The sequence below is a fragment of the Lytechinus variegatus genome, chromosome 3, assembly GCF_018143015.1.
Source record: "Lytechinus variegatus isolate NC3 chromosome 3, Lvar_3.0, whole genome shotgun sequence".
Taxonomy (NCBI): Eukaryota; Metazoa; Echinodermata; class Echinoidea; order Temnopleuroida; family Toxopneustidae; genus Lytechinus; species Lytechinus variegatus.
Window position 1 is genome coordinate 43479081 of NC_054742.1, and position 14094 is coordinate 43493174.

The 14094-nt window shown below is 38.9% G+C and overlaps 1 protein-coding gene across 2 annotated transcripts in view; it reads right to left on the reverse strand.

The window, feature by feature from the left end:
* LOC121411101 (arylsulfatase A-like) overlaps positions 1–14094 on the reverse strand; it is a 31291-nt gene that overhangs the window by 13029 nt on the left and 4168 nt on the right. For both annotated transcript variants that reach the window (XM_041603623.1, XM_041603624.1), the window contains 3 exons: positions 6881–7098; positions 6090–6501; positions 4865–5117 (listed from right to left, as the gene is read on the reverse strand). In XM_041603623.1, coding sequence (XP_041459557.1) covers positions 4865–5117; positions 6090–6501; positions 6881–7098 — 883 coding nt within the window. The remainder of the gene's footprint in view (positions 1–4864; positions 5118–6089; positions 6502–6880; positions 7099–14094) is intronic.

Genomic DNA, 14094 nt, shown 5'->3' on the forward strand with positions numbered 1-14094 from the left:
GTGGAATGGCATAATTATCAACTGAATCAATTCCAAATTTTGATTTGCTTATAAGTTTGAACACAGCTAATTTTTCTTTGAAAATCATGTAAAAGATAGATTGAGTTTTCTTATTGTTCTAATAATAATAATATTTGATATTTGAATAGCGCACATACCGGTATCCATCATTATGATGCTCAAGGCGCTACAATATTACCCCAGCTAAGCTAGGTGTCATAAGCGCTCACAGCACTGAAGGAATTCATTCCTACACCCATTTACCCCTGGGTGGAGAGTTGCAAACGTAGATTCATGTTTTGCCAATGGACATTACTTAGTGCTGCGGTGGGATTTGAACCCTGAACCTCGTGGTTCATAGTCCGGGGAGGTGGGATTGATCCACAACACCTAGATATATTCTCTGTAGAGGTTTTTCTCTGTAAGCAAGTACACCCCAACAAAAAGTGGAATTGTATGAACAAAGAAAACTCAAACAAGCATACATGTTGATTATTTCATCAAAATCGTACGTGAAAGGAGAAAGTTTAGAAAATTTCATATATTTTCACAAATCTGTCGTGCACAACATGGGTGATAGGCAAATGGTCGAGACAGCCGATGATATCACACACTCACTATTTCTTTTGTTTGTTATTATATAAAATATAGAATATATCAATTTTAGCACTTTTGACAATAAGGAAGGTTTTTATTGATGTTGCAAAAATTGATTTTCCAAATGTTCAGGGAGGTATCAAACCTAATTGTTTAAAGTTTTGAGAAAAGAAATATGATATTCCATATTTCATACAATAAACTACAAAAGAGATAGTGACATCATCGGATCCCCTCAATTCTAAACTGACCAGAATGTGGACATATAGGTCTAAGTGTTTTGTGGAATTAAGCAAGACTTTAAACTGTCATAACTTTATCATTTTACATCCTATTTGATGTAATTTTCAGCATTGTCCTTTACATAAAACAGGCCCTTCACCGAGCAGATCACAGATTCGATCGAAATTTGATGAACTTCGCCAAATTCGCGCATGCGCCCAACAGTGCACGTTCAATCGGCCGATTGAGACTTGTACCTGCGCTGTTGGGCGCATGCGCGAATTTGGCGAAGTTCATCAAATTTCGATCGAATCTGTTTTCTTTGCGCACGCGCCCTTGTCTCTCTCTCAATCGGTAATCTGCCATTTTGTAGGCCCTATAGAATTTTGAAAGATGGAGTGGTACCGCGACAGAACTTACAGTAGAGGCGCATGGCCAATATGGGAGACTCTCTCCAATAGGGGAGACAATCTCCCACATTGGAGACTTGCTTTGTAAAAGGACAAAAGAAACAACACCAACAAAAGCATGATTTTTTCCACCCGAAATTTTGTCTCACTGAGGTCAGAAGCCCATTTGTTTTGTGTGTGATTGACAACAAAAATCCTTATCAAAACAAAAGTAGACGGTGAATTTTTAAAGTAGACGGTGAAAAGGGGTAATTTTTCACGAGGAATCTGCTTATCAAATTTTTATTTGCCGCCAAGGTAATCCTTTTGCAGCAAATGTAAACAAAGGAAATTGGTCTCCACTATTGGAGACTGTCTCTGAAATTGGATACCCAAATTCTTTACAAAAGTCTCTGATATTGGAGATAATCTCCCACATTGGAGACAGTCTCCAATATTGGCCGTGCGCCGGCCTCTACTGACTTATCGGGTTTTTTTAGGTTCGAGCCTTTGACCCGATGTCTGGATGCTGTCCTTAGTAAGACCATCATCCATATAATACATGTAAGTGCTTAATTTATGTTTCCACCTTTTACTTGACTCGTATTGATAACCATAAATACCCCTGTTTCGGTCGGAGTGTGAATGAGCGATGGGCTGGGCTCCGGCCCGCGAAGCGGGCCGGAGCTCCCTGGCCTGGGTGTCATAGGGTCTAACTAAAATTATAAAGCCAAGACTCTATACCGGTCTGGGCCCCTAAGGCTGAGATGTAGATCTAGCCCATTTACAGCCTTTGATGATTAAATAATGTCAAACAAAACTTACCGAAATAAAGTCAATGCAGCTCATTTCAGGTCTCTGATAATGCATTCAAAGCCCAACTCTAGAATTGTTTCCTGCGATAACTCAGCTCTAGCTAGCGGCGCGCATGTACTGTAGATTCACGTTTGATTGAATTGAGTCAAAGATATACGGTTGACGGTGAAGACGCACGCATGTACTCGAGCAGTTGCGATGCATGTTTAATTGTGCACGATTACGTTAATGCACACGTGCAAAGCTTTGCATTGCAACTTCGCACAAGTGTTTTCAATGGTGCAGCTAGAATTCAAGTTTTAATTCATTTTGGGGAAGGGAGCAGAAAGTGGAATTTTGTGAGAAGTTAATGGAACTTAGTACAATTTTATGTGACTTTGTGAACCTTTGCGCAATTTTGCATAACTTTGTGAAAAGTTAATGTAACTTTGTACAACTTTGCGCAATTTTTTGCAACTTTGTGAGAAGGTCATGCAACTTTGTACAACTTTGCACATTTTTGTGCAACTTCGTGAGAAGTTTATGCAACTTTGTACAACTTTACGCAATTTTTTGCAACTTTGTGAAAAATTTGTACAATTTTGCGCAATTTAGTGCAACTTTGAGAAAAGTTTGTGCAACTTTGTACAATTTTGCGCAATTTAGTGCAACTTTGAGAAAAATTTGTGCAACTTTGTACAATTTTGCGCAATTTAGTGCAACTTTGAGAAAAGTTTGTGCAACTTAGTACAATTTTGCGCAATTTAGTGCAACTTTGAGAAAAGTTTGTGCAACTTTGTACAATTTTGCGCAATTTTGTGCAACTTTGTGAAAAGTTTATGCAACTTTGTACAACTTTGCGCAATTTTGAGCAACTTTGTGAAAAGTTTATGCAATTTTGTGCAACTTTGGTCAATTTTGTCAATTTTTGGCAACTTTTGTCAATTTCCACTGTGACATGGGGCCTTCTCCGCAACTCTACGCCAAATGGGTACGCGGGATGGAAGGGAAAATTAAACATGTTTATTTGTTTGGCGCACTGTTGGCGTAGAGCCAGGTCTACGCAAGCCTACACAACTGTAGGCCATTCTTACACAACACCACGCCAAACTGATGACACATTTTAAATTTTCCTACACAACACTACGCCAAACTGATGACACATTTTAAAATGTCCGTATGGAATGTATGGAATGGCAACAGAGGCGGTGGCGGCGTCGTGAACATAGAAATCTTAACCAATCGTTGAACGCCAAACAAGATAGCATCAACTCCCATCTTTTCATCTGACGCGGCCGGGGTTTGAACTCCCAACTTCCCGGTTGTGAGACGGACGCTCTTACTCAACACACCAGTGATGGGCGGTGATAAAATGATTTTACGAAGATAACGAGCCCGGGTAACGCGCTTATTGTTTACATTAATGTACCATATCTAGATGTATGATGATATTTTGACAATTAACCTTGATTCAAGATTTTCTCATTGTTGTTTGCTGCAACTACTGTCGTTTACCTTTAAATTAGCACTTCATTTTTATACTGATATTTGCATGCTTGATTGATTCCTTAAATTTTTATATATTCTGCAAGATGTCCAAAAGGGAGAGCAAGGGATGACCCTTCTGTTTTACGCGACCAAGCTGGAAATTCACCTGCACCATACTCTGATTACATACTATGGAAGCTTAAAAGTGCCACCGAGATGTTGAGATAATTATCTCGGGAAGTCGACATCTTGATAGCAAAAGATAAGACGACGAGATCCCAGATCTCATCATGTCAACATCTTTTAGAAGAGATGATGAGATGACAAGATCCCGGATCTCATCATGACAACATCTTTAAGAAGAGATGATGAGATGACAAGATCCTGGATCTCATCATGTCAACATCTTTTAGAAGAGATGATGAGATGACAAGATCCTGGATCTCATCATGTCAACATCTTTAAGAAGAGATGATGAGATGACAAGATCCCGGATCTCATCATGTTGACATCTTGTAGAAGAGATGATTAGATGACATGATCATGGATCGAAGATCTTGTCATCTGACCATTTCTTCTAAAAGATGTCGACATGACGAGATCCGGAATCTTGTCATCTCATCATCTCTTCTAAAAGATGTCAACATGATGAGATCCGGAATCTTGTCATCTCATCATCTCTTCCAAAAGATGTTGACATGATGAGATCTGGGATCTTGTCATCTCATCATCTCTTCTACAAGATGTCAACATGATGAGATCTGGGATCTCGTCATCTTATCTTTTGCTATCAAGATGTCGACTTCCCGAGATAATTATCTCAACATCTCGGTGGCACTTTTAAGCTTCCATAGATCACAGAGATGCAGGTGACAGTAAAACTATATATAGACAGGCGAAGCTCCATCTATAAAAAAAAAGTTAGAAATTTATGCGCAAGGAATCCATACGCAACCGCACGCAACGCTATGCAGACTTGACCTACGCAAGTGCACGTAGACGCTGTTAGGGACTGCGCAGATCCATTGTTTTCAGTTTGTCACGTCGCGTACCCAGCGAATTTTCGCGCATAATACGCAGCTTTACGCAAATTCTGGTGTGAAATCTCCTTTACGGTGTCCTCCGATACTGGGCTAGAAAATAATTTTTTTTCTCCTAAAAAGACCCAACTTTACGATGGGTTATATTGGTGGAATACGGTGTTGGACATTCTTTTATTTTCACTCAATTTCTTTCTACGGCCGCATAAACACGGATTGTAAAATGCGATCAAAATTACTAAAATTCACACAAAACTAAAACACACGATGCATAATTAACAATTAAATCATGTAGATCGCGAGTTAACTCATTTAATCATTTTGTTAACTTACGTGCATGCCATCAAACAGAAATGGTGACATATCATAACCATCCAGAGTAACAGCTGGTAGCTTAGCTTTGGTTATGGAGGCAATAGTTGGAAGTATATCAAGGGTGCTGGAGAATTCAAACGATCTACCTGGTGTGATTCGTCCTGGCCAATGTATGATGGCTGGTACCCGCATGCCACCCTCATACGTTGTTCCCTTTCCACACTTCATTGGTCCTGCGTTTCCTCCGAATGTGTTTAAAGAAAGACTCGGTCTATACATGATAGAAAATTATAAGAAATCAAAATTTCCTGTCCTGATGTTCAGTGATGTATACTCGAAAATCCGTCGCTCACTATGTTATCCTATTTGGAAGAAATATACATTCGATTGAGTTATGCATTTAAATAAAAACAGTTTTTTAGTCAAGGCCCAAACCCTCAAGTTCAAGGCCAAGGCTTTACTGGCCAAGGTTAAGACATGAAAATCCAAGGCCAAGGCATGAAAACGTCAAGGTCAAGCACAAACTTATATTGTACAGATCAAGGCTTTCAATCAAACAATTTGACCTTCCTTTTTTCTTCACCACTGGGTGCTGTACAGTTTGCACTTATACCAAATGTGATGTATACCCTCTATTGATACACCGAATTAAAAATACTGGTTTATTTGCATTTTTATCTCGTTGCTTGAGAAATCAGAAAAGTTATACATTGAAATACTATACATGTATGTGTTATATGGTATGCTAGGGAGGATGACTGACACTAAACTTATCTCCGTGAGGGAGGTTTTTTGTAGTTTACTAAATAGGGAAATGGGAGTGGGTCAGTGGCGTAATGAGTGGGGCCTGGCATACAGGTACGGGCGAAAACTCATTAACATAGCTGTGAACAAGCTCTCTAAGGGAGCAATGATTTTGACCTTTTTAATAGAGATCTGATTTTATGATGGACTTAGACATAATATTACATATATTATATTTCACCCTTTCCCCTTGCCTATCTTCATACGTATTTGTTTGTGAAACTTTCAGAGTCCATGACCAACCCCCCCCCATCCAAACACCAGTTAGGCCTGGGGAGGGGTAGTCCTTTAGACCGAAGTATTAGGTACAACATTTGTTCAGCTTTACCAGACTGTATTAAGTAATAGAAACATTCCCTTGTTCTCCACCGTCCACGACTGAATATACAGAAATGGCAAATTTGAAATGACAATCTTGACAAACGTCTCCAGATTTTACCCGTTGTCAGAAGAAAAGACGAAAAACGTATCATCCAGGATGCCGTTTTCCTCTAGTTCTTGGTAGATCTGCCCAACCTCCCAATCCAAAGCAGCTAGTGAGTCTCCGAATCGTCCCCTTAATGATGTACCTGATGTTTCCTTTCCTGCATACTGAGGTTGATGTGTATGATGTGAAGCATAGTAAAGGAAAAAGGGTGTCTCAGACTTGACATTCTCTCTGATGAAATGCCTACCCTCCGCCACATATTTTTCATCTAATGTCAGCAGATCAACCGGTTGTTCAACTATTTTAGTACCATTGAATAGTGCACAAGGTGTATATTCGTCGCTGTGACATGGCGCGGAATGACAGGTTACATTCGGATAAAAGCAGATAGAGCAACGGCACTGAGCAGGAGAAGCTGGCAATCCTAATGAAATGAAACGACAAAAAACAAAACAATTTATTTACTCAAGACCTGATGATATTAGCTTAAACTTTTAGAAAGTCTTTACGGATTACACGGGAGTAATTATCTCACGTTTTCAGATAAAAGGTTAATCATGCATATATACCAAGTTTTTGTAACAGAATCATCAAATTTTGGCAAGTTCGTTTCGGGAATTGATAATAAGACTTTAGCCATCTCCAATTAATTTCTGCATGATTGGTCTCGGGTGTTGTTAGAAGAGGAAAGCAGGGGTTGCAGTGTCGTCACCTCCAAAACGATGTGGAAAACAGTGGTATCGTTCAATATTCAAGAATTGAAATAATCAAAATAATCTACAATGTAAAAACTTTGCGTTTACCCAATGAGACATCGAATCCATGACTAGGTGGAAGATACATCGAGTTGTTTCCGAGTCCGAGATGCCACTTTCCTATTGCTGCTGATTTGTACCCTTCCGGTTTTAACATTTCGGCTATAGTAACCTCATTTAGTGGAAGACCTCCAGGCCTTTTAACATTGATGATACCCGGATAAATTCCAGAACGCATCTGGTATCGGCCAGTCAGCAATGCAGCTCTGAATGGTTTGTGAGGAAAATGGATTGTTAAACATATTGTAAAGATGAAAATACAACACATGATCCTTGATTGCTCATTGGATGGAATTTAATTATGACATGGCACCACATGACACCCGTGCAATAGTCGACTATTGCGCGCCCTAGCAAAAGAACCAGCAGTGCAATAGTCAGTGGCGTAACTACGGGGGGGGCATGGGGGCACGTGCCCCCCCCCCAATCGGTTGGCCAAAAAAAAAAAAAAAAAAAAAGGGGAAAAGGAGAAAAAGAGGGAAAAAGGAAAAGAAACGTAGTAGGGGAAAGAAGAAATTATTGTTTATCATAGTGTTATATTATGTTATATAACATAAGAAGCATTTTCACAACTTTATGAAACATTATTTGCTTAATTGTGTCTTCATTGTTCCTGGTGCTCGCATAGACTTTTTAACGAGACATATAAAACTGCTGTACTAATAAAGCCTCCCGTTTTCAAATCAATATACAACGAAATAATACATTTCCTCGCAATTAGAGTTATTATTGTTTTAAGTAGTGATAAATTCTTCTTTTTCATGACTACTGAAAGTTATTGCCCTATTTTAAGGTCTTAATATAAAACATTTCCTGTCCGTGCTAACGTTCGCATTAGTGGATTGGTGAGATTTCTGCTCTTCATGAACTCCTAAAATCAGTCCTTAAAATGTCAATTTTTCTGATCTGAATATCAAAAAATTTTAGCTCGCGCTTCGCGCTCGCATCATTTGGTTAGTGAAATACGTGGGGTTTTAGTGAATTCCTACAAACAAGCCTTGGAATGCCCCTCTTCATGTCTGAATTTCCTAGATTTTCAGCTCGCGCTTCGCGCTCGTAGTATTCCATTAGAGAGATGCGTATGATAATCATGATTACAAAATTTACAATGACTTCAAAAAGTGCTCCATGTGTTTAGATGTAATTCTATCAAAATCAGCAAGCGCTTGGCACTCGCATTAGATGACTATGGTGAGATATGTATACTCTGACTTAATGGATTCGTAACTATAGTCCTTAAAATATCCATGTTTTGGGGTCAATATATACAAAAATTTCAGCTCGCGCTTCGCGCTCGCATCATTTGGTTAGTCAAATACGTAGGGTCTTAGAGAATTCCTACAAACAACCCTTAGAATGCCCCTCTTCAGGTCTATATTTCCTAAATGTTCAGCTCGCGCTTTTGCGCTTGTAGTATTTGATTAGTAAGATACGCATGATAATCATGATTACATGACTACAAAAGGTGCTTCATGACTGTGTTTAGATGTAATTCTAACAAAATCAGCAAAGGATGGCACTAGCATTAGATGACTATGGTGAGATATTTATACTCTTAATGGATTCTGAAATATAATCCTTAAAATTTCCTTGTTTAGAGTCAGTATATACAAAAATTTTAGCTCGCGCTCGCATTGTTTGTTTAACGAGACAGTTAAGTATCGTGATTACAATTTGCTTATAATGTCAATTTTTAGCCCTCAATATCAAAAATTTTCAGCTCGCGCTTCGCGCTCGCATTATTTAATCAGTGAGATACATATTCGTTTGATGGCTCTGCATGTCCTTGAAAAATAGCTATTAGGTCAGTATACCTGACAACTGAGCGTGCTTCGCGCGCTCCCTTAGTGACCCGAAATTTTTGCTGCTGCCCCCCAATGCCGTGACCCACGGTACGCCACTGGCAATAGTTGACTATTGCACACACGGGCAGGGAGCAGGTGTAGCATGCGGTTCTTGGCAGATACGGTTCTCGAAACGCTATGTGCTGGCGGATCGTGTTCCAACTCCGGCGGATTCAGTACCAATTTCTCTTCGGCAGATATCGTTCTTGCTATCGTTGCTCGATCTGCACACACGTATAGACCAATTTCACGGCCGGTTTATGTATTTGGCCCTCTATCGGCGACGCCATTGCTGCGGTGGGCAAGTGCGCTGACCGCGATTGGCTCTGTGTACAAATTCAATGAAAGATTACAGATAAGCTCTGATATTGTGTCATTAACTTCATCATAAAACAATAAAATAAAGCATGGACACCTGGGTAGACGATGTAAGACAATGGCCATATCTGACCGATGAAGGTATGATGAATTTTTGCACTTTGGCTTCCTTTCCCCTTAGTTTTGTCAGTAAAAGTGAGTTGATGATGACCAAGAATCGCTGTTGGTTTTCATCAGGGAGCTCACTTCTTGTTGCTAGTAAATTGTGTTAGAGTAGCGGGAGAGTGAACGAGACATAGAGTGAGAGAGAGAGGGGATGAGAGAGAGGATGAGAGAGAGGGGAGAGGGGGGAGAGAATATGTGTGAGCGGAGGGGATAGTGAGAGGGGAGATGGGAATAGTGAGAAAGGGGGGGGGGCTAACGAGAGAGTGTGTGAGAGAGGGAGAGAGAGGGATAGTGTAATACAGAGAAGGGGATAGTGAGAGAGAGAGAGAGAGAGGGAGGGATAGTGAGAGAGAGAGAGAGAGAGGGACTGATATTTCCATCTAAGTCCTTTCTGTTGATGTTTTTTATCCACTGGCGACGCATTCCTTCATCACGGCCTGGAAACCTATGCAGGGAGTACGGCTTCACACACAAACAGGCTTCATGAGTCCAAGGCGAGTGAATTTCACATTCACTTTGCTTCCAATCCTGAAGCTTTCTCCAATTGTTGTGGCAATTGAACACAGCACAGCTGCGACCTGAACTTCTCCGATTAATGCTCATTGTGAATCTTACAAGAAATCTGCTCAATTGGTCCAAAATAAAAAAAAAAATCGAACGAATGTACCAAATACCCTATTGACTTGTGTACTATAAAAGTTGATTCGCCCACCGCAGCATGGCGACCAGTCTGCTGCCCTCTCACGTTGTGAAATTGGTCTATACGCACGGAACATTTCTTTATAACCTCATCCAAAATATTATGGCCTAAAGACATGGATAAGTAGTACTCACCAAAGTGGCAATTATTTGGGGATACTATGGATTTGAAATGTTGTACATTTTATGATGTTGATATTTTCTGTTGCAGATAATTGACGGATGTCGGGCGCAGATGGGGGTGTTATAATAGGAATCCAAATTAGGTACCCCTTTCCTTTAAGATTTTTTAAGGACTTTAATTTAGCACTTACAGTGCTTGTATAGCAGTGTTGTAGTCCTTGATGCTCGCCCTTGGCTTTAGGGCGCCTTAAGGCCTACTTTTTCCAAGCCTTGGCCTTGAGTATTTTTAGCCTTGAAATTTCAAGGCATTTTTAAGGCATTTTGTATTTTGTACTTTCATTTGTTTTTATTATGAACGTTTTATCAAAAATGTTTCAATTGTTCTGTATATTTAATAACACTGATGGTCAATACTGCCACTCAGCAGTAGCAGTAGTAAGTGTACTAGCAGTGTCATCAATTGTCATTGTCACCATTATCAATAATTGTTATTACATAATTTTATGTAACAAAGAAAACTGCAGTGATGAAAAATAACATTATTTATTGGTAATGTGTTGTAATCATAACTAATGATGGTAGTGACAATAACTTTAATATTCAATTACTTCGTTATTTGTTATTTTCAGCATTTTGCTCTGTGAATTTTACTCTATTTATTGAGATATAAATATCTTCAGCCTGGACCATCACTTTAGTAATGATAATTATTCTAATGTAATGTAAATCGCCAGAAAAATAATTTATTAAATGTACAAAAGAAACTATATCATTATTTTAATATTATATCTAAATCTATCAACAAATTATTTTTTGCTTTACATGTACTAGGGTCCAAATTTTTGCTCGTTCAGGTCGCTCGCTCACACCTTTTATACATTTTGCCCTGTGTGCCATGTCTGCCGCCTACTAGCATTGTTAATGTTCCAAAATATCGACAGTTTGAAATGCCTTGGCTTTAAGGTTTTCAGGGCCTTGGCCTTGGGTTTTCATGTCTTGGCCTTGGGTGTTGAAGCCTTGGCTTTGAAGGTTTGAGCCTTGACTACAAAACTGTTGTATAGTGACTGCACTTCGAGTGCTCATTTTCTAGTTCAAATTTAAATCAGAAAATAAAAACTTGTAGTGCAGTCACTATACATGCCATACAAACGCTGTAAGTGCTAAATTAGCACTTCATTATTTACAGTGTATTTTTAATATAAAAATTCGGGTTGGCTATGCCAAAGTTTTTTTTTACTTTGCTCTTATTTGGACGATTCTGCTAAAATTGCTCACAGCTATAGACACTTATAGGAACTTCCTTTATCCCCATGTCAGAGTGGAGAGTGGAGTCGATGAATTCCCATGAATCACTCGCCGGTATAACGGCGGATCCGGTGCTCATGGTGCTAGGCAGATACGGTTCTAGGAACATTATCTGCCGGTGGATCTGCCAACTGCGGCCAATTCAGTACTTAATTGTTTCGACAGGTATCATTCTTGCTATCGTTTCTCGATCTGCATGCACATGGTACCAATTTACTTCAAAGTTCTATTGGACCAACTTTTATTTATTCTTCCATTTTAATAGGAAAATTTAAAAAAAAATAAAATAAAACCGCGGTGACCCGGCAGACATGGTTCCGTGTAAACAACAATACCTACCGGCGGATACCGTAAGACATCAATGCGAACTGAAATTAGTCAGAGTGATTGCATAGAAACTCTAAAAGAAGTGCAATTAAATAAATCCCCCGGAAATGACGGATTGAATATCAAATTCTATATTACTTTCTGGCAGGTAGTTGACGACTTTTATTGGTACTTCTGATTACGAATTGTCGTCTTCTCAGAAACAAGCAATAATCACAATCAATACATATGGAAGGTATGAAGATGCTAGACTATAAAATTCTCACTAAGATAATTTCGAAAAGAATAACAACTTTTTTTAAGTTACGTCGTATCAGTCGACAAAGTTGGCTTGAATGATAAAAATATGGTGAAGATGTTAGAATCATCAGTGATATGATTTTTCATACATCATCACTACTACATCCGGGTATTTTTAGCAATTGACTTTGAAAAGGCAATCGACTCAATATCACATGATTATCTTAAAAAAAACACTTCAGTCTTTTGGTTTTGGGCAAGTGTTTTGTGAATGGGTTAACATACTTTATACTCATGCCCAGAGCTGTGTCTTTATCAAGGGGCAATCAACTGGTTATCTGAAGATTAACATAAATAAAACATTTATTTTGCCGTTATAGCGCCCACTGCCTCTTGTAGGAATTCTTTCCCATTGGGAAAGCAAGCAAGTTGACATTGGGAAATGATATCAGGTATCCACCTTTCATTAAATCCTGATGTGGCTGAAGAAATTAGTTATACAGAGATCTTGAGCAAAATCCGAAAAATATTAAACTGGTGGAAACAAAGAGACCTCACATTAATTGGAAAGATACATTAAGTAAAAACTTATGTACATATAACGGCGGCATCGTCAAAATTGAAATCTTAACCAAGGTTAAGTTTTTGAAATGTCATCATAGCTAAGAAAGTATATGGCCCTAGTTCATGAAACTTGGATATAGAAATGATCAAGAATTACTAAACATCCTGCCTGCGTTTCAGGTCACATTACTAAGGTCAAAGGTCATTTAGGGTCAATGAACTTAGACCATGTTTGGGGAATCATTATCGAAATCTTAACCAAGGTTAAGTTTTTGAAATGTTGTCATAACTTCAAAAGTATATGGACCTAGTTCATAAAACATAGATATAAGGGTAATAGTGTATCACTGAATATACTGCCTGAGTTACACGTCACTTAGGGTCAACAAACTTTGGCCATGTTGGAGTTATTTGAGGAATTGTCATCATAAACTTTAAAAGTTTATGGATCTAGTTCATGAAACTTGGACATAAGAGCAATCAGGTATCCTTAAACATCCTGGGCTAATTTCAGGTCAGATGATCAAGGTCAAAGGTAATTTTAGGGTGAATGTTGGGGGTATTTGTGGAATTGTCATCATAACTTTAAAGTCTATGGATTTAGTTCATGAAACTTGGACATAAGAGCAGCGGTGTATCCCTGAATACTCTGAGTGTGTTTCAGGAACATGGCCAAGGTCAAAGGTCATTTGAAGGTCAATGAACTCTGGCCGTGCTGGGAGTATATGTTGAATTGGCATCATAACTTAGGAAGTCTATGGTACTTGCTCATGGAACATCGACATAAGGGTAATCAAGTATGAATGATAGTTTTGCACAATCCTTAGGTCACATGATCATGGTCAAAGGTCATTTTGGGTCAATGGACATAATATTTTATTAATGTTTTCTTCTGTGAATAAGTATGCAATAGCTGTTTTTCAAAGGAAGAACTGTTGCTATTTCGAATTGCGTAATGCAGGCGAGACTGCCAGAGGCGTTCCACTTGTTTAATGTAAGTTGTCAAAATCTATCACAAAATTGGATTTTCGTTATAAAAATGTCAAAGCTTTTGCTCGCTCGCTTCGCTCCCTCGAAGCTTCTTGTATATTTACGAGATACGACAAATCTAGCCCCCCCAAACAAAATTTTTGCCACATTACGCCACTGTAGATAAGTCTCTTTTTAGTGCCCTTTTCAAAAGAAAAGATTCCTTTATCCCCTGATCCCCTGTGCCCCCCCCCCCCCACTTTCAAATTCGCTCCGCCGCCCCTGGTTTGAAGTGAAATATAGGCTATTATTAATGATGTTAACCAGATATTTATTTTCTGTTTCTGTTTATGGTAACTCCCGTAGGAACTCTGCAGAACAGCTTTGCGCTGGTAAACGCCAAGCTAGTATTACCTAGGAAACATTTTACGTACGTTCTTCATGCGGTAAATTATTGTTCCCACTTGTATTGGCATCATGTACAGCCTCATTATGCATCAAAACAAAATGAGGAACAATTTATGGTTCGGTTCAAGTTCAAGTTTAGATAAATTTTTACAAGATTGTTCTCTAAAATTTCATTACGAGTATCAGTATCAATGCCTTGCAATCCTGATCGGCAGATAAGATTAATCGATGCTTGATATG